The 20,848-nt window shown below is 36.6% G+C and overlaps 1 protein-coding gene across 1 annotated transcript in view; it reads left to right on the top strand.

Annotated features, from left to right (window-relative positions):
* Positions 1-20,848, top strand: part of ARAP2 (ArfGAP with RhoGAP domain, ankyrin repeat and PH domain 2) — a 132,524-nt gene that overhangs the window by 16,044 nt on the left and 95,632 nt on the right. The window contains exons 6-8 of the mRNA XM_086612484.1: positions 2,425-2,494; positions 8,075-8,195; positions 12,205-12,386. Of these exons, the coding sequence (XP_086468610.1) occupies positions 2,425-2,494; positions 8,075-8,195; positions 12,205-12,386 (373 nt within the window). The remainder of the gene's footprint in view (positions 1-2,424; positions 2,495-8,074; positions 8,196-12,204; positions 12,387-20,848) is intronic.

The following is a 20,848-nucleotide window of genomic DNA, read 5'->3' as shown; positions in this document are numbered from 1 at the left end:
TAGAAATTAAAGCTGTTGTCCTCGTTAGTGCTGTAATACATCTACTTCACTGTGCTTCTAGTCAAGCCTTAGAAGTTCTACATTCTTTGTTCTTAGAACTATATGTTTAGCTACACTGAAAGGCAATATTAAACAGTTTGGCCTTTCCTTTCATTATTTGTGGCTATAATAATCATCTCTACTTGTTGACGAATACAGCAAATAAAAGTTTTTTTCAGTTTAGTGACAAAGTTATTGAATTAAATTAGTTGAGAATACAATCTGATTTGAACCCACCAAACTCCTGGAAGGGGCTCTATTGTATAGCAATTTCCAATTTATTTTTTTTTCTCCTTTTTAAGGGTTCTGATTTAGCAAGTTTTAATTGCTTTGACTTTGGCTTTATTTGTCTTGATACAGTGGTATGTTGTTGAAGCTGAATAACAAGAAGGATTAAACCTACTATCACGGAATTTCTGCTCAAATCTTTTTATTTTTTTTTTTATTGTTTCAAATGTTTCATTCACATGTATGGATTGTCATTGTTTACTTTTGCTGAAGAATCAAAGAATAATTGTATACAGAGTCAAAAGACTTATTCCCAGTGTAGTAACCGTTTGTACATCTATTTTTCAGAATCGTTAGTGTATTGACTGCTTAGAGAGCTGCAGTTAGCACTAACTTTTGTCTTGTTTCACTTACGGATGGTGGGTGGGTGTGGTTGGTTTTCTTAAACAACACTTTTGGTAGTTAACTAATAGGGTGATAAAAAGTTTAGTTCTTGATTCCAATTGACTTGTCTTGTGCAATTTGAAGGAATAAAGTTATGAACAAAGTGTGAAGGCTTTGGATAAAGTACTGTGAGAGAATACATTATTTGAAAAAAAAAAGGTGAGTTAACCACAAAATTAGTACTGGTCAGGACTCAGTGGAACAATTGCAGGGTCATTAGCCTTGAGCCAGTGATATTCCTTGGCTAAATTTCAAGGACTTTTTTCTTAAGCATGGTTTAATGAATGCTGAATTTTTTTTGGTTCTCTTTCTTACAATAACATTTCTCAAATATTTGAAGACTTAAAGAAACCAACCAAAGAAAAGAACCCAATTATTTTTTTCATCCCTTAAAGCCCTGTCATATTTAATTTCAGTTCCCGCTAACTGAATGTTTCTTTCTCTTCTACCCCTCTCCCCTCTTCTTTTTATAGCGCTCCCATTTACATCTGGCACTTTGTGTCTCCTCAGGGGAATTAATATATACTGTTTTCTTAAAATGCTGCAAATCATGCACTTAAAGTACAGCTTCTCTTTTTAGGTAACTCACAATAAATTGTTAAGCCATTCAGTTTACTTGCACTGTATGTGGTACTTAGTTTCAGTTTCTCTTCCCTGCATCATCTTGAAGTTTATTGAAATTTTAATGGAAAATAGGTTTTACATTGGCCGTTCCAGGTTATGAAAAATGATGATTTATTGTAGCCATATAATACAAGTTAATTAAGCCAGAGCTGTTATTTGATTAAAGTTTTGATAAAGTATCACAGTCTACTAATCCTAAAACAGAGCACTCGTTTAGCAGGAAAGGAAACAATGTTGAGAAAAGAGATGTTAGAGTGGGGTCTTGTTCTGGCTTAATTAACTTGTTTAATAGATTTTAGAATTGAAACTTTTATAGACAATAACTAATAGGCTGTCAATGGTTTTAATGAGCATAATGGACTACGTCAGGTTCATGTAAAATAACTTTTGAGAGGTCTTTATAGAGTGTGAGTTAATGGCAAACTGACATAATCAAATGAGTTCCTCATTAATGATGTCCAGTTGATAACACAGGTTGAAAATGAAGTTTTATGTTGTACTTGTTGAATGATTTGATGTGACTGCTATTCATTCATTGGCCAGAGAAGAGAGTGTTTAGTAGATGTTGATACCATAGCCTATAAACAGAGCTCTCCTCACAAACATGACCATGATATGGTCATTTTAGGTTCTCAGCTTTCCTTTTTGAAAAGTATCTTACAGAGCTTGTAACACTTAAAGGTATACTCTGTGTTCACAATAGTCCTTTACCTCCAATAAAAATAGTCAATTCTCATCCTTACATTATGGAAAGTTGTTTTTCCTGTATTGCTTCAGATGTGATATAGAGCACATGGGGAGGAAATAGACAGAAAGGAAGCCAAATTAGTTAAAACCACAAAGACGCTGATTTGTAAAAGAAGTCTAGTAATAGTGCACTTGTTTTCAGATATTTTTGTTATATTTGAAATCAGTATTCTCATTTTTCAAAAGAAATTATAGGGCTAAGACTTATTTTCCTTATCAAAATATTTAGGGCCAAACAGAGGAAGCTAAACATGATTTGACCTTTCTATAATTTGTGCTTGAGACATTCTTAAAAGCCATTGTTAACTTGTGTTTATAATTATGTTAATTTTTGATTCACAGCAAACGTGTGTTTCAGAAGCGCTGGGTTAAGTTCGATGGAGACAGCATTTCTTATTACAATAATGAAAAGGTAAGTGCTGTGTTTTTGTCATGTTTGGGACAAAATGCATCTCTAATGCATATGTTACCATTAAAAAATTCAGAAATAATTACAAATGAATATTTATCATAAATTTATTTGCAGTTGCAAAGTATTAGGACGAGATATTATTAAATATTTTAAGGTCGTCTTGAGATCTTCTTGTATTGTTCATACTCTTGTTTTCTATGAGGGCTTATATTCCTCACCTTTTTAGGTAGATATCACCAGAACTTCTTTCTTTATTGAAAGAATGACACTGCTACATTCTGCCAAACATAACAGGATCATGCAAAACATGTTGGAGAGATTCAATGTTATTTTGATGGTGGTTGCAAAATACCTTGTCATGGGAACCCAGCATGCTGGAGACTTTGAGAAAGATATTAAATGTGGCATGGAAGACCTTTTAAAAACAAAAAAACCCCATACTCTTGTTTACCCTTTAGTTAAAAATGTCTCTTTCATGTTCATTTTCTAGGAATAATAACGTACCATTGTATGTGATTATGTTTGAATGGGTCTTTTTAAAATCAGCATAGTACTTGATGTCAGCGGCTTTTCTTTGTTGCTGTACCGAAGAATTGAATCTTACTAAAACATTTACAGACTCATTAGTTGCTTTGATTAAAATAGTTGTCTTCTGATATGTGATACAAAAATGGAGTTGTAAATCATGGCTTTCAACAAAATGTGTATTCCTTTTGTGAAACTGAGGTTTACAAAAGATTTATTTGACCTTTTGATACTACTTTTTCACAATAGAAGCTATGTTTTGGGGTTTTTTTTGATACCTGTCTTTAAAAATGGCTTTATATTCTTTTATATATATATTTATTTTGTTTATTTAATACATTTTATTACTACCACAAAGTGCTTTTTATTTTGCTCTATGGATAAATAATTTCTCCTCTTGGAAGAAATGAAGAACAACTTAAACTCAAAAGTAGTAGATGATTGTATAATATGCGTTTTTGGTGGAGGTGAGGTTATATGCACATGTGTTATTGGCATTTCCTGTTGAAGATGCATATTAGATTAGAAACAAAATACAATTTGGGGTAAAAGTTCCCAAGCAGTATGCTGGGTGGTGGTAATGAGTCCTATAAATGCTTTATAGTATGCACACTCTTAGCTCTATTTTAGCAGATTACAGGAGTAGAACTGAAGTAGGAAAAGACTTTGTTTCCTGAGGGGCCAGAGAAACTAAGAAAAAGCTCAAAAAATTATTTACCTTGTTCTTTATGCCTGCTGATTAGGAACATGAAACAATCTGTTTTTACTTGCTTGCTTTGCTTCACTCACAGTAGAAGACATGATTTTGTAGATGAAGGGAACAATAGGCTAACATTTGGATTGCAGTGACAAAGAAATGTTACCCCTTTGTGGTATTCATCCCAGGGCTTCAGAGGAGCAGAAAAGCAGAGTTAGTCATTAAGAAAGACTTGAAAAATACAGCGTTGGGATTTGCTTAACACTGTCTGTAGCATAATTAGGGAAAGAAATACTAATACAGAATTTTAAATCTTTGTTATCTGCGCTGGCGGATATTTTTTTTGAAGGTCACTGAAAAAGTTACTTGGAGGTAAATTACTCTAGAATAGTATTTGTTATACATTTGTCTGTCATAGGAGATTGCAGTAATCTTCCCTTCTGCTCAGGGGAATATTTAGTGTGTCACACGATGCATAGAAAGCTACCAACTCTGCATCCTCTATTTAAAAGGTCTCTGTGATAGGTTAGACTATCAGGAGCTTGCAGAAAGTTTGGTCTGAAGCCTATTTGTCTCACCTTTCCTGGAATCTGAGTATAAAACCTCGTTCCCAAGACTGAAAGAGATGGTGGTTGGTCTTTGTGTGTGTATATAGTTTGACCAAATCCGGGTGTCTGACTTGTTAACTTCGAGTAATGTATGCTAAGAACTTCATATGTCTGGGAACTCAGGCCTGAAGGAAATTCTGGGAACTGAGGATTTGGTGAAACTCTTGGACTTGCTTGCATATAGGAGGAAAACATAGTTGGCTACCAGTAGTTTGCAGTGCACAGTGGCATTGTGTTCAGTGAACAGCGGTGTCACTGGTGAACGTGAGTTTTTGGTACAGTAGTCTCTGCTGAATCACTATTCCCACACCCAGAGTATTCTAGATGGATACCAGCATGTTCCTGCTGTTGCTTGTGTGTTGTTACCTTGACATCGTAAGCAACTATTTGCAGACCAATCAAGACCTACATGCAGCTCAGGAACTGGTTCTGGTGAAAGACAGGCATAGCTACACAGTTCATTGCAAGGCAGTGGGTCCCTCCTCCTGGTTATGTGTCTAGCTATATATATATTTAAATGGGGAAGTTGTTTTAACTTTAGATCTTAATAGCGAGATCCGTTTATTCTAATGTGTGTTTATCCGAAGACATTCCTGCACAGGCAAGCATGTTATAAAGGAATTGTTATACTCTTGGTTTCACGTATCAATTAAAAGTAGTTCTCAAAAGGAAAGCAACCCATGCTTGGATATTTTTCTGATTATTACAAGCAGAGAAGGGTAGACTCAGTGGAATGAAGCTGTTTATTTTATCCAGAAATACTACCAATATTAAATAGCTCTATGTGTCACTCAAATTAGGAACTTGAGAGGAGTGAGGTTCTCAAGAAGGGGAAGTGTGCTATCTGGCTAATGAAGAGTGAAACAAGTGGAGAATAAGAAGGGAAGACACAGAGGGTAGTATTCCTGAAATTGTGTACTTAGCCCAATTAAACACTACTTTGAATGATTTAAACCTGATTTTTTTCCTAAATGTTTCTCTCACCTTGTTCTGGTTGTGCATCAGCTTCTAATCGATAGAGATCTCTTCTTCACCTTGGATCTGCATATATGAAAAAAAATACTGTGTTTTCTTCAAACAGCATCTGACCTAGAAGCAGTTTTTTGTTTGAATCTGATGCTGCTCATTTCTACGTTCATGGTCTTTAGCAAGTTAATGTGGTCAGAGCAACATCCTGTGTGGTTTTGTCTTAACAGAATGTGGTTAACTGAAGTGAGGGCAAACTGAAGAGGGGAAGGTAGAATTTAAGAATTCTTTTCAACTACCTCGTATGAACAATTTTTGTTTCAAATTTCTTCCTACTTTTGACAGGAGAACTCTGGTGCTCTAACATGTGCTTCATAGTAAGGCAAAAACTGCTGGTTTTGTTGAAGGATTCTGTTTAAAAACATCTTAGGGTCCCTGACAAATATATTAATGATTTTGGGGACAAGTCTTGCCTTTTCATGTGGAAATCATCAGTATTTTGTTGTGTGTGTTATGTTGCATGTAAGTATAACAAAGAACACAGTTCACTGCAAAACAGGTGAATCATTGTCATTCTTGAAATAGATCATATTTAATCTGTTGTGGAAGGAAAGCCAAAGCAGTGCAAAACAATGTTTTCCAAGATCTTTTAGCTCAGCTCTGAGACACAGCTGTCAAGGAGGACTCCATTGGACTGTGTTTGAAAATAAAAGTTTTCATCAAAGCAATTGGTATGAAAAAAAAACACCAAACATTTTTCTTTCACCACTAAAAAATTGTTCTGTCAGAAAATTTTTTAGCAGCCCTAAAACTAGTGTACATGTCTCAGTAATAGAAGAAATATCCGTGAGGTTCTTGGCTTGCCTATGTTTTTTTGTTTTGTTTTCTATATTCTATATATCTTAAATAAAGTATAAATAATTATAATTAAATAATTTCCAGTCTGGAGTATTTCAGAAAGAGAAATTGTGTCTTGGTCAACAACAGCTTTTTAACAGTAGACATTTTCTTGCATATGAAAGGGAAGCTGCTGCAGAAAAAAGATTGAGAAATTATAGTTTAAACTTTATTTGAAAATAAGTATGCCTTGGAGAACAAAGCTTTAAAAAGGATGATTGTTCAAAATAGCAAAACCAAAACTGTTCTCAGCTTAAAAGGGTACTGACTCTTTTTTTTTTTTTTAAGCAAATAAAGTAAAATAGCCATGACTTCCAGCAGTCTGAATTATTCTCTTACAGTACCAAATACAGCCAGCAGATGCCTGCAAACACCATAATATGATTATATCTGAATACTTTTAGAAATAGCATGTGTAAAAAGTGTTCTTTGCCATTGTGGAGGATCAGTAGTTAACATGATATCTAGTCTTATTAACAAATATGTTAAAATCTCTCTTCTAACAATTATAGCCATAATGAAAATAGATGGGCAATACTAAGATCATTCTGAGTGACACAGTAGTTCTTGTGTGTAATTATAGTAACATGTTCCCTTCAGCTGTGTTTCAATATTTCCAGTTATTTATTTGCTAAACTGTATTCACTGATGTGTATTAGTACCTAGAAGTGAAAAAACATGAGTGTGAATTTTGTGAAAATCAATAGTATGTTCAAGTCAGTAAACAAAAAAAAATGAACCTGTGTATCCTTCATGCTTAGCATTCACAGTGGTTCCTTCAGTCCTTGTATAAAGTCTATTATAATAATTTATACTTGGGGAGGAAAGTTATTGCAGTACAAATTCTTTATGGGGAGCTGACTCTTGGACTGTTGCTGCATCTGGATCATAAATCTTAGCAGTATATCTGAATTGTCTTCGTCAGAAAACCAATTGATCAAGGCATAGTGGGAACAGGAGCAGCAGCATAAACTCTGGAATACAGGAATTGTACGGAAGTATTTCTGAAGTGTTGCATATCTGTTTGAGCTTTCCTCCCCTCCTCACCCCATATGGAATACTTACATTAATTAGATTAAAAGACGGACTAATTGGAGAAAGTACACGTAGCAATTGTTTTTACTATCTGGCTTTTGTGTTCATTTGAGTGTTCCTGATTTCTAGTTGGAAATTAGCAAATGTTGGGAAAATTTTGCTTTGATGCCAAGTAATGTTTTTGAGGGATCATTCTCCTCCTACCTCATACAGCAGAAAAGTACATACCTGATCCAAGCTAGAGGATTCTTGTTAGCAATGACAGGGCAATGGATTTTTCCAGAGAGCGATGACCCCCTTTGAGTTCAGAATTAGGGATACAATCAGTGAATTTGCTTTTCTTATTGGCTAGCCACTGAAGGAGTGGAGAAGGAACAGAAAGCTTTGGAATTTTCTGCATGGAAAAGACACAATTTTTTCCCTTGTCTGATTGTATTCTGCAAGTATAGTTTTATTTATTTATTTATTTGTATTATGGTTCTCTGAGATAGTCAATGTAATTTACTTTGGCATAAAATTCTAAATTTAAGAGAGCATGATATTTGGCAATATTAGTGCCATGAGACAATTTGTAAAGTGGTATCTCAAATATATGCATTCTATCTCACTATGGGATTTTACTTTATTTCAGAAGGCAGTTGGTGTGCATAGACCCAGAACAGTGAAGTTGGTGATGTGTAGGTGGTGAAGTGATTCAGTTATTGATGCAGTTGTATTAATAGTGTGGTGAACTTTAGGAGTATGAACTTTTAGGAGCCTGCGTATGTGAACTTCTTGGCAAGTAATATTACCTGAGAGACACTTAACGTTCCATGAGAGTTATTAACTATTTCGATTGTGTTTTTATTATAGGAAGTGTTCTCAAAGGGAATAATACTGCTTTCTGCTATAGCAACAGTAAGAGTTCACGGGGAGAATAAATTTGAAGTTGTCACATCCCATAGGACTTTTGTCTTCCGTGTGGATAAAGAAGGTAAGTAGAACATTTGTAATTCTAGTGATTGACAAAAAGCCATGTAATCACTGATGGTAAATTATGCGTGTGAAATATAACTTGTTGTATTACCAGAAATATTTCTGGAATCCAGCTGTCTTGGGCTCATAAAGTGAAACTGGAGATAACTGTAAGCTTTGTAAGAACTACTGAAATTGTTGGGGAATGACTTTTAAAAATATCAAAATGAGAAGGCTGTTTTCCAACTCTTCTGCCTCCTCCCCCATCCTTCCCAAAGATGAATTTGTCTGGATGTTCCTCAGGTGTGACTAGCAGCTCTTACAGCCTGTGTGCTCTCAGCCATCTGCTCCGAGTCACCACTTGATATAAAATTGACAAAAAGCAACAATGAAGTTGATGACTCGAATGTGATGCTGTGATCAAAGGAAATCTGTTTTTTTCTGTGTCTTTATTTACTGCCTTATATAGTATTTGCAGACGTGTATTGGTAGAGAATAGAAATGTAAATTGTAGTAAGAAACTTAGTATGCCTTCTAATTTAATATTTTCTCAACCTACAGCTGTAATATGTAGAATCAATATCAGTGCATGTATGACTTATTTATGGAAGCAATCAAATAAAATGGAATACCTAGGGGAAAAAAAGATACGCAGTGTGTATTTACAGCAGTACATGCCAGACCCATTATAGCTAAGGGTCTCTCAGCATTTCCATTATCAAATCCCATTTTTATGGGTTATCGCTTGGTTGTAAACATTCGCTGCAGGCTGTAACAGGAGTGCAGCATCAGTGAACAAATCCTTCTTATCAGGTTTGGCTCAAATGATTTCAGGTATTTTTATGCTCTTAGCTGAGTTAAAAAGTATGTCTATTATTATTTTTGCCTTTCTCTTCCAAATTGTGGGTTGGTTTTTTTTTCCCACTTTTTTTATAAATTGGAAAATAACCATCTTAGTGAAATACAATTTTGTAGGGCCATAATTTGTTTTATGGACAGTTGCCTTTGAATACTATAAAAATGTTAACAACTTACACTGACTTAAAAAGTATATTCAGAGCAACCACTTGTTATACATGAAATTGCATTTTCATTTAGTATATAACCATCTTTGGACATAGTGGCCTGTCTGTAAAGGTATTCACTTAAGGTTAGAAATGTGTGTTTGTACAAGTAATTTGGTCCTTGCTGTATCTAGACCTGGATGATGTGTTGATAGTAAATTATGTAGATAACCCTGCTTGCTTTCTGTTACATGCACAAACTGTTACTTGATGCTCTTCTGTCTGAGGATTTGTGATTGAGAATTTTTCTGGGACTATTTGAAGGCTATTTAAGTTCTTTTCAAAGATCTTGAAATGGAGACTTTTATACATATTTCATGCTGTGGACTTTACTAACTTTCTCTCTGCTGGAGTATCAAAATAAAGAATGCTATCGTTGTCTTCATTGACCTGTGTCCGTTGGTATCAATGTTGGTCTATAATCAGTAGATTATAGAGCTCATTTTGTTTGCTTTCAGTGCTCTGATTTATTATTTTTTTATATATAAAAAATACACTATTTTGGGATTGATTTAAATATCTAGAGGGAAAAAGTCTATGTATAATGCTTTGGAAGGTAAAGGGACATTTAGAAGCAAGAAATGAAGTAAGGGATAGTAATGAATTAGAGCATAATCTGCTCAGATGCAGTGAGACTTTGTTTGGAATAAAATACCATTAAAAAAACCACCTTTGAGTAATTTGATACCCTCAACCATACTGAAATGTTCCAGTGATCTTTTGAAAGTACTTGAAAAGAGCATGCCTTAAAACAAAACTTCTAAGAGGAGCACTTGGATCGCTTTCCCTGCGCTAGTCTGTCAGGCTGCTATCTTCCTCCTCTTTGGACTATTTTCTGAAGCTTAAATTTGTTTGTTTCTTCTTGTTGCATACGTGACACTTAGGAGGTAAGCACGTTGCTATTTTAGTGGTGCCCTTTGCAGTGTTCGGCGCTGATTGTATCAGCTTTATCTATACTGCAGATAGAACTTTCCTTCCCTCCCTGTTCGGTACTCCCCCACTCCAATATATTTTATGACCTGAATGTTTCACAGAAAGGCGTTGAAATATTAATGATGTTCCAATCACATGAGGCAAGTCTAATTCGTTCAGAGTATTCAGCATTAAAGTATATTGATATTAGTCTGGTGAAATGCACGTGGTCCTGCACGTGTGTCGGGGCAATCCCAAACACAAGTACAGGCTGGGCGGAGAATGGATCGAGAGCAGCCCTGAGGAAAAGGACTTGGGAGTGCTGGTGGATGAGAAGCTCAACATGAGCCGGCAATGTGCACTGGCAGCCCAGAAAGCCAACCGTATCCTGGGCTGTATCAAAAGAAGTGTGGCCAGCAGGTCGAGGGAGGTGATTCTGCCCCTCTACTCAGCTCTCGTGAGACCCCACCTAGAATACTGTGTTCAGCTCTGGAGTCCCCAACATAAGAAGGACATGGACCTACTGGAACGAGTCCAGAGGAGGGCCATGAAGATGATTCGAGGGCTGGAGCACCTCTGCTATGAAGACAGGCTGAGAGAGTTGGGGCTGTTCAGCCTGGAGAAGAGAAGGCTCCAGGGTGATCTTATAGCAGCTTTCCAGTACCTAAAGGGGGCCTACAGAAAAGCTGGAGAAGGACTTTTTACAAGGGCGTGTAGTGACAGGACAAGGGGCAATGGATTTAAACTGAAAGAGGGCAGATTTAGGTTAGATATAAGGAAGAAATTTTTCACTCAGAGGATGGTGAGGCAGTGGAACAAGTTGCCCAGAGAAGTTGTGGATGCCCCATCCCTGGAAGTGTTCAAGTCCAGGTTGGATGAGGCTTTGGGCAACCTGGTATAGTGGAGGGTTTCCCTGCCCATGGCATGGAGGTTGGAACTAGATGATCTTTAAGGTCCCTTCCAACCCTAACCCATCCAATGAGAAGAGGAGGCTCCGAGGTGACCTTATAGCGGTCTTCCAGTACCTCAAGGGGGCCTACATGAAAGATGGGGAGAGGCTGTTCAGGAGGGCCAGTTGTGATAGGACAAGGGGTAATGGTTTTAAAATAGAGGGAGGTAGATTCAGGTTGGATATTAGGAAAAAATTTTTTACCATGAGAGTTGTAGAACACTGGAACAGGTTGCCCAGAGAGGTGGTGGATGCTCCATCCCTGGAGACGTTCAAGGCCCGGTTGGATGAGGCCCTGACCAACCTGATCTAGTTGGAGATATCCCTGTTCCTTGCAGGGGGGTTGGACTAGATGACCTTTGAAGGTCCCTTCCAGCCCTAACGATTCTATGATTCTGTGATTCTGTGATTCTATGAAATAACTGAACATAGTGAATGAGGCCGAGTGCAGCTTTACTACTTCGCCTACTTATGTTCATGTATTTGTAAGATGTTAAATTAATAATGCATGCAAAGATATTCAAAGATGCGTTTTCTTGATTACTCAGTACCCTTGACAGTATCAAGCTTAACCACTGCACCTTAATGAAATAGATTGTAAATTGCCAAATGTTTTTGCTTAAAAGTGTGGCCAAACATAGAATGGCGTTGGCGATGGCTTGCCTCTTTAGTGACAGATGATATTTAGGCTTCCTGGTTTTTGCTTACATAACTTCTGTAGTTCTTGACCATTGATCTGGCTTGCAGAAGGTGAAAATGCCTCCTGTCTACCACCTCAGTCTTTAAGCTGTCTGGAATTAAGCATTTTAGAACTAGTAGTCATGATTTTAAGAATCTTGATCATCAGTTTGTGTAACTTTCAATTTGTGTGTTGATTGTTGCGAGTTAATTGAATGGCTACCTTTGCTAATATCTCCACTGATATGGACGATTGTGTTATTTTTATTTACACCTCTTATTCAAGGTGTATGTTCTTTCTGTTGTGGTATAGGTATACCATCAACTAGCATAGCATAGTAGGAAGAACAGGAAGACCAATGCGTAGAGAAGAATGGAGCTGCTGCTTAACCATGCGTTTTTGTCTAATTTTTTTTCTTGTTTAGAAGAAAGGAATGACTGGGTTAATACGATGCTCAATGCCTTGAAATCACAGTCTGATAATAACTCTCAGTCTCGAACTTCTGTCGCCCCTGAGAAAAGCGGCTATCTTGAACTGAAAGGATACAAAGCCAAAATCTTTATTCTACTTCAGGGGAATACTGTGTGGATCTGCAAAAATGAGCAGGTAAATTTTTCATATGCTTTTTGTGAATGAATGCTTATAAAGATGATTTAACTAATGAGTTGGAAATTGATGACTCTTAATGAATAGGTGCATTTCAATATAAATGCATATCTCTTTTTATGTAGTACTTATTGCTGCAATTCTCAGAAGGCTTCAAAAAGTAGGCAAAGAAAGTATCATTATGTCTATTGTATAATGGAAAAAAACGAATATATAGTGAGGTGAAGTGGAAAGCCCTGAGTGTCACAACAGGTTGGTGGCAGGGCTGGGATTAATTCAGTCTTAAAACGTGTGCCGTAAGCCCTCGACTAAATCAGAAGGCTTGTTTTGTGCACTGGTTTCACTGTCCTATTATACAGCTCTCTGGAAAGTGTGCTATGCAGAAGTAGATTGTGGTATTTAAATGATACTTCAGCAAAAGGTTCAATACTGATGTTCTTTGTGTTTTTAAGAACCTAGGTTGACCAGTTGTTCTTGTCCACTGTAAAATTTTGAACAAATCCAATATTAAAAAAACATGAAACAGGCCTGTCATTTCAACTCCCAAAATCTAGAGCCTTTTGTTTTGGTCACGACTGTATTATGATACAAAGTATTTAGCCATGGAACTCTTTAGGATGCTGTAGATAGGGAATAACTGGGGATAAATAGGTTCAATGAGTGACTGTGTGGACTAGTGGAAGAAAAATCTACTGCAGGACATTAAATGAAGGTATTATTTCCATGTGAGGAAATTGATGACTCACAAGTAGCTGGAACCTGGGAGAGCATTTGGGGGAGGTATTGTTACATGCTTGCCTTGTTCTTATTTTCTCTCAAATTTAGGTACGGGCAAACTCCCGTTTCAAATGTGAATGGTCTCTCATTAAAACTTGTCATTTTGGAGTTGATCTCACTTCCTCTCCTGTTACTTAGATGGGCTTGAGGAATCACATAATATTCATTATTAGATTTTACTGTTCTTTCACAGGGTATGGCAGGAAATTTGAGACTGACAAAGTCATTATCTGTGAGGTACATTCTTTGAGGTCAGTCAACAACCAGCTAATCAAAAACGTGATGCAGTTTATGGATTTATACTGTTCTGTAGCTATAACAGAACTCCACAAATGACTTTAGATATGTAATATTTTAACAAAAGTGTGTTGGCTACATGCCATTTGAATTTAACCTGGCAGCATGTGTTTTACTGAATGAGCACCATGGAGAGGAATTGGTCTTCATGGTTAAGCACAGTATTCTTTAGCTATACTGAAATCCTCAGTCTTTGTTATTGTAATGAATAGGTGACCTGCCAGTTAGTTTGTTTATTTTAGTAAAGTTTACAGCTAGAGGTCTTTAAGGAGTAACAAAACCAAAATGCAAATGCCACCTCCCCTACCCTGAAACCCTTTACTTCACTGAGATTATCTTGCATTGTTCCATTAGAAAGAATGAAGATGACCAATTTACTTTACAGTCTGTCAGTGGGACGACCCACACAGTGCTGCAGTGCTCAATGTTACTGTTCCGTCCTGGGTTTTCCGAGTATTTAATCAGTGAGGAACCCTGGAATGCATTTTCGTCGAGAGTTGTCTTTCTGTGAATGTTCATTGTAATAAGCCACTTTTACCTTCAGAATCCATACTATATTTATATTCTGCCCCTGAATACCTTTGAGTACTCTCTTATGGATATTCTGAGCTTCTTGATTAAGGGACAAATGTGGTACTTCAATGAGATACACAAACTTGTGGAAGAATTTTTTTTTCCAGAGTGACAGATCACTTGAAACTAACTGTGTCCCTTTTGTCTCAGTAGTACCAGGCATCCTTCTTTCTTACCCTACCTGCATACAACCATTGGGAGCATCTTTCTATGTTGATATGGGACACTCCCAGCTCTTCTGTCTACACTGAGTCAGTTTTTCTGTGTGTATTGGTACAAAACTGTTCCAGAGCCATTCACTGTTGAAGGGTTCTTGATTGCTCTGTTATGTGTGTTCAGGGTTCAGATTATGACGATCTAAAATAATCTAAGATTGCTCCTCCTCTCCTCCTCCAATCAATTTCCTTTCTTACAGATTTTAAAAAAAATACTGTTTTGTGTATGCACGTGTGTGTTGGTTCTGTTGCTTGTGTGTCTCTATGGTAAACTGTATCAGTCCCGCCATTTCAGAATCATTGATTTCAGATTTGCTTTAGCTGATCAGGAAAGCACACCCTTTTACAGCCTTTCTACTAGATGTTTGTTCCCTTCTACTACATGGATGCTCTGCAGAGATCACTGACTGCAGTGCAGCAGAATAGAAACCAAAATCAAGCCCTGAAACAGAATGAAGGTTAGACATGCTGCTGGCATGTTGGCTCCTTCTGTATGTAGGAATATTACCAACAATTGTGCAAAACTAGCTTCTTCCCAAAGCTTATTTATTTAAAACCAAAAGTATCAAATGGTCATAGGAGGTTTCTTTTTAGATCCTCCGTTTGAACAATATCTCTTTCTTTATGTGATTTCTGTCTATTTGGGAATTGGAAGAAATAGTTTCTGTCTTTAAGCTTTTGTACTCTATAATTCTTCTCTCGGTATCCCTTGTGTTTTATTTTCAAGTTGAAAACCGAATTATATTTACTGCAGCACTGAAGAAAACCGCAGTAATACAGCATTATTCCATTAGAGGGCTCTGTTGTTCCACAAACCTTTCCAGGTTTGCTTTTTAGCGAGTAATTACCAGGCAAATAGGTCCAGGGATGTCCTCAAATCCTGTTCATATTGGAATTCACATCCATACTAGAATGACTCCCAGAGAGACTTAGAGGGGTTTATTATAACGGCAGTGCTAAAAGACACCTATTTAGACTTCTTACAATGTTGAAATGAGATTGGATCAAGCTGATTCATTGATTTCTGTTAAACTTGATAGAGGAGAGTCCACTGTTACTTTAAAAGATTTTTCTTCGTCGTTAAAAGTGGAGAAGATCCTAAGCCAAATGCTAAATCCTAACATAACCACCATGAACTTTGTGAAGTTCAGATTGAGATCAGAACTTCATGTCTCAGGCCCATTTCTAGTTAAAAAGTGATTGGTTTAGCTTGAGCTTCTGGCAGTGATATAGTGCTAGTATGAAACCATCAATTTCTTTGACTCTCTATGTAGTGTGAATTTCTTAAACTTCCTCTCTGGAGCAAAAGTGAAAAATAGATCGTACAGAATCAATTTGTTCAACCTGCAACTTGCTGAAATTCCCATTTCTATTTCAAAATCATTCATGCTTAAATAAAAACATGTCATCTGATTCTTCATGACAGCTCAAACATTGGCTTGAAATGTCAGTCTGCTGTGGAGGTGCCAGTGATAACCTCCCCACTGTGACCATCAGAATGGCTCTGACAGATGCTTGTCTGGTCTGCTGGAAAATACCACCTTCATTAGGGTGTATTTAAGATTCACTGGTATCTAAAGTCAGGGAGGGCTTATGTGTCACAGTGTTTGGACTGGAATTTGGTTTTGATAAAGAGAATTCAGTATCTTCTTTGTTACTGCTTTGGGTAATTCTGAAAGAGACATATTTACCTGGGATATCTGAGGAAACTTTGCCAAATATAGACTGGGAAATGGTATGTATGGCTATGTGCCATAATTATTTATGACTTTTTTTCCTCCATGCATGACTCCAAGTTAAAGCTTGAATAGTGATGAGTATTCTCTCTGTTATGTACAAGCAATAGTATCCATTTCTTGCTGAAAACCTTGTTTCATTTTGGCTCAATGCTTTTATTGATTTCAGAGGCTGCTTTTGTTTTGTTGGAGATTGAAATGATTTGATCTGTGGCAGGTGGAAATGTTTATTCATGTTGAGTAAACCAGTAAGAGTGCCTAGTAATTTTCATTTCCTCTCTAATGCTAATGGTGCACTTAAAGCAAAACTGGACAACATCAAAAGATGTTATTAAACAGGTAGAAGATGGCAAAGGGTATGATAATGTAGGGAACAGATAAGGGGATAGATGGAAGGACAAGTCAAAGATGATGCCTGAGACGGGCAAGTGATGTGAATGTTGGTGGAGGGAAGTGGAAGGGATGTGTGCATGTGTCTCTGGGCGTAAGAACAGAGCTATGGTCTTATCTCTGTAAGAAACTCAGGCTTAAAGGGGAGTGCTTTGAGCAACCTGATCTAGTGAAAGATGACCCTGTCCACTCAGGGGGTTTGGACCCAAACCACTCTGATTCTGTGAAATACAGTGCCAGAGATGACATGGTTGGGATTCAGGGGCAGACTTAGAACTGTGTGACTTTTTGGTATATAGTGGTGAGAATTTATAATGATCTTCCGCAAGGGGATTGTTTATTAGGAAATGTTCTGTTTTTCCCTGGAGAAAATGTAATCCTGATTAATAATAATAAACATGATAGATGAGAAAGAGAAATCCATAACAAAATATGTAACAAAATACATAAAGGATCTGTTAAGTACAGTAGAAAGTGTCTGACAATGGAAGGTGAACAAAGGCGAGTAGTTAAATGAAGTCTTGAAGATGAGTGGTAATGATTGCTTGTCATGTTAAAGCAACATAAGGTCTTTTTAATGTATTTAGAATCTTTGTTATATCATCATGATAATATTTGTGAATACAAAATGTGTCCAAGGTGATGGCAACAGCAATATGAAAGAAGAGCTGGGGACAAGAATTGAACGTAAGTTGAGTAAAAAGCAAAATGGTTGCTTGAAGATTTGAGATGTAATGAGGAACCTTGAGCAAAGCAGTGGACAGTTTTGGAAAGGAAGCTAGGGAAGAAGGTAGGGGATTAAAGGCAATAAAAGAAAGCGGGAGGAGGAAGACCTTTCAGATAGTTGATAGGTAGTGAGAGAAGAGAGAAGTGCCTGATATACCCTGGGGTGGAGCAGTGGAAGGTGGAATTATTGAGAATGAGAAAACAAGAAACAGTGTTGTCCATGTCATTGTGTTCCCCCTGTTCTGCATCCTCGTCTCACCCACCCCAAGAACACGTCCTTTTTGTAGATTTTGTGGTGATAAGCTATTAGTTGTAATAATATCTGGGAAGCTCTCTAAAGAAGGAGTTTTGTACTTGATTGCTGGTGCAGACTGTGATCAAACATGTTTATAAACATATGAATGAACCTGGCCTGGAATGCCTTAAAGAGGTGCAGGTGACAGAAAAAGAAATTAACATTTGTCTTCCTTTGTCCTTGTTTGATTCATTCAGGCTTTACTCTTTGCTTCAGAACATTACAAATCTGTAGCAAGATGTTAAAACAAAAACAAACCAACCCCAAAATATACAAAATATATTGGAGGGGAAAAGATTAATATGAAGTGTATTAAGATAAAATATACTGATATATTAGTAACTTGAAGTGGAAGCAAATAAACCAACCTTTTTTAAATACAGTTGTTTGCATCAAGCTGTAGCTGGGATGATAGATTAGGGTCATATTCCTAATTTTCCAGCAGTTCCTTGGCAAGAAATTAATTCCAATCTTCCACACTCAAAACCATAGCAAAGATCAATTGCTGTGTATGACACCAGAAACAACTAAACAGGAAATAACTGGAATTCTGTAAGAAAGCTGAAAGACTTCTTTTGTAGCTTGTTGTGCAATACAAAAGGAAATTATGTTGAGTAGGGGAAAGGTTTGTTGTTCTCACCATTACTTCCTCAGTTTTAATCTAACTGCACCCCTACGCCAAAAAAGATTAAAAAATGGATTTGCGATAATATGTTATTAAAGTAAGATGGATGAATCAGATAAGAAAAATGTGTCAGTGGCCATCTTTATAGGGAAGATCAATGTTTTACATTCAAAAATAATTTTGTGGGACGTTGTTCTAGATTGTTGAAGATATTATTAAAGAACGTAGAGAAGTACATAAACAGGAATTCTATCAAAGAAAAATAAAGTTCATGTTAAGCTGCTCTATGTGCAGTTAAACTTTGGCTCTATGAGGACTTTTATTGTTCTTGTTCATTTGTTTTTATGCTATTAAGATCTCATTGAGATTTAAGTACACCTAAAGCAATCATGAAACATGGTAGAAAGCCTAATTCTTCCATAATGATCAAAAGCTTTGTGATTGATTTGGGATGATGAGTAGGGAAGGAGGAAGGAAAATGACAGTTACCAGCTTCTCAGTAATGCTCAGTCAAGCTTTCTGGATGCCATACGTATACAGCCAGCTACCTTGATCATGTCAAAATTAGCAGTGAAAAATGTAGGATTTGTTTGGATATTATGAAGTAAAAAGATTTGAGAGTGGCACAGCACATGCATAAACAATGGAAGAAGGTTTTTAGATCTACTTGTCATAACGTTATAACACTATTAATGCAGTATTGGGGAAATCCATTTTCCTCTTGGAGTATTGGAATTGCCTGAGAGCATTGTCCCTCACTGTGCATGTTACTTGCATTTTAGAACTACTAGCTTGGCTTCAAATCCCATGGTAAAATAATCTATTGGGTCAGAAGCCCTAAATGCAGGAAGCAGAGCATCTTTGTGTGCTTTCATTTATAATGGTAGACCAAGTCTGCATTTATTTATTTTAAATCACATAACAAGTAATTTCTGCATTCAATGAGTCTGAAAGATTGTACAATCAGTGTGTGTGCGTATGTATGTATATATACACATATGAGTGGTTTTTCTTTTTTTTTGTGTGTGCAACAAGAAGGTTTGAGATGACAATGAAACTGAGAAATAGTATTTTTTGAGAATAATTAGATTTCTCTTCAGTAGCTCAATATACTGTGGAATTAAATGCAGCTAAAATGTTACTTTGCACCTAGTTGATTCCTGTTTAATTATGAGCATATCAGTCCTTATAGAAGACATGCTGAAAAACTAGTCAGTAGTTTTGGTTTGCTTTTTATCCTTTAAATTGAGGACAATGTAAAACACATTTTTCCTGTCGATCTGTTACTTATATGCATTTGCCATGTTTGGGACAGAAGTAACTTTAGACGTACTAGTGGCAATACTGAGTACTTACTTTCCTCCTCAGCCTGCGTCCTTTACTTCAGGTATTGAACTAATTAGTATAGCTGAAATATTAATATTTGTGTAAAGTTACAAAGCTGCTGCAACAGAGAAGAGTGGAGTGTTTCTGAGGCAGTGTAGACAACATATCCTCACTGAAGTGTTCATTCCACAAATTTAAAGATAAGTACAAACATATGTTATGATAGTGTATGTGAATCCAATTTCCTAATTAGTTAAAAATACTATGATATGCCACTGCAAATTTTTAATTATTTAGCATATATCTTCCGTTACTGACTTGTCACTTTTGAAATCTGGTATAACTCAATTGAAAATTAAATTCATAAACCACATTTAGTTAATTGGTGTGGCAGAGCTCAGACAAGTACTGTCACAAAAGGATTTTTTTCGTTGTTTTTGAGACATTGCTGGTATGATAAAGAGCTGAGCTGTGTGGATATCCTTCTGTGAAAGCTAAACTTTAGCAGAGAGGTGAGGCTATTCTTTTATTCAGTCTGAAGTGGAAAAGCAATGTTCTTGAAGACCTTAGGATTTGCCTAATCTATAATGATTATGATCAGATGAGCACTGGCAGTCACATTATGATGATTAAAAATTCTCCTTGGTTGCAAGACTAAACAAAATGCATTAGCATGCACCAGCAGGAGACCAAAGAGTATGGCCTGCAATTCATTAATGTGCCTTGTAACCGACACTGTAATGTCTAGAACCCCAAGCTCTTAAGAGCAGGTGATGGATCATAATGCGTTTAGCGTGCAGTAGCTGAACAAGTAAGAGCACAGTGTTCATAAAGAAGACTGGTTTGGCATTCATGGATTTCTGTTGTTACTTCATGATGACTTTCAAGATTGGATGGTCTGACTTCAGTCTCTGTTGGAGTTCATCAGAGTAAGGACCATTGGAATTTGAGGCCCAGGATTTGTAGTCATGCCCCGTTTTTTGCCTTCAGACTGTTTCACCCCCTACCCTTTTTTACAGGGTTTAATTGTTACAAACAATTAACCAAACAGTGGACACTTGCTCCAGAACTGTTGTCTTCTGCATAGTGTACACTAGAAATGTGAATGGTGTCTTTACTGGCAGTGGAGAGACAGCAGGTTGGAATTGCTATTGGACTACTCAAGTAATGAGGCCATTTGAGTTTTCATCAGTTATGCAAAGTAGATGGTTTAAAATAAGCATTATAAAGATGATCCTTAAAATACTGAGAACTTTAATGTTTTTGTAGCTTAAGTGTCATTTTAATCTTTTGGACCTTAAATAATTTTTCAGATAATAACAAAGCATTATTTTCGTTACTCAACTATTTTATATCTACAAACTTTATGGTAAATAAATGCACCATTCTTACAGCAAAAGGAAGGGAATTTATGATTTACAGCATAGTAAGAATGCGGGGAATACCCCAGTGTGCTTTCTCAGCAATAATTTCTGTCCCTGGTTAATAAACTGCTAGGCCAA

This window comes from Tauraco erythrolophus, chromosome 5 (genome assembly GCF_009769465.1).
Source record: "Tauraco erythrolophus isolate bTauEry1 chromosome 5, bTauEry1.pri, whole genome shotgun sequence".
In the NCBI taxonomy this organism is placed as follows: Eukaryota; Metazoa; Chordata; class Aves; order Musophagiformes; family Musophagidae; genus Tauraco; species Tauraco erythrolophus.
The sequence above is the reverse complement of the archived record's forward strand: the minus strand, read 5'-3'. Positions and strand labels throughout refer to the sequence as shown.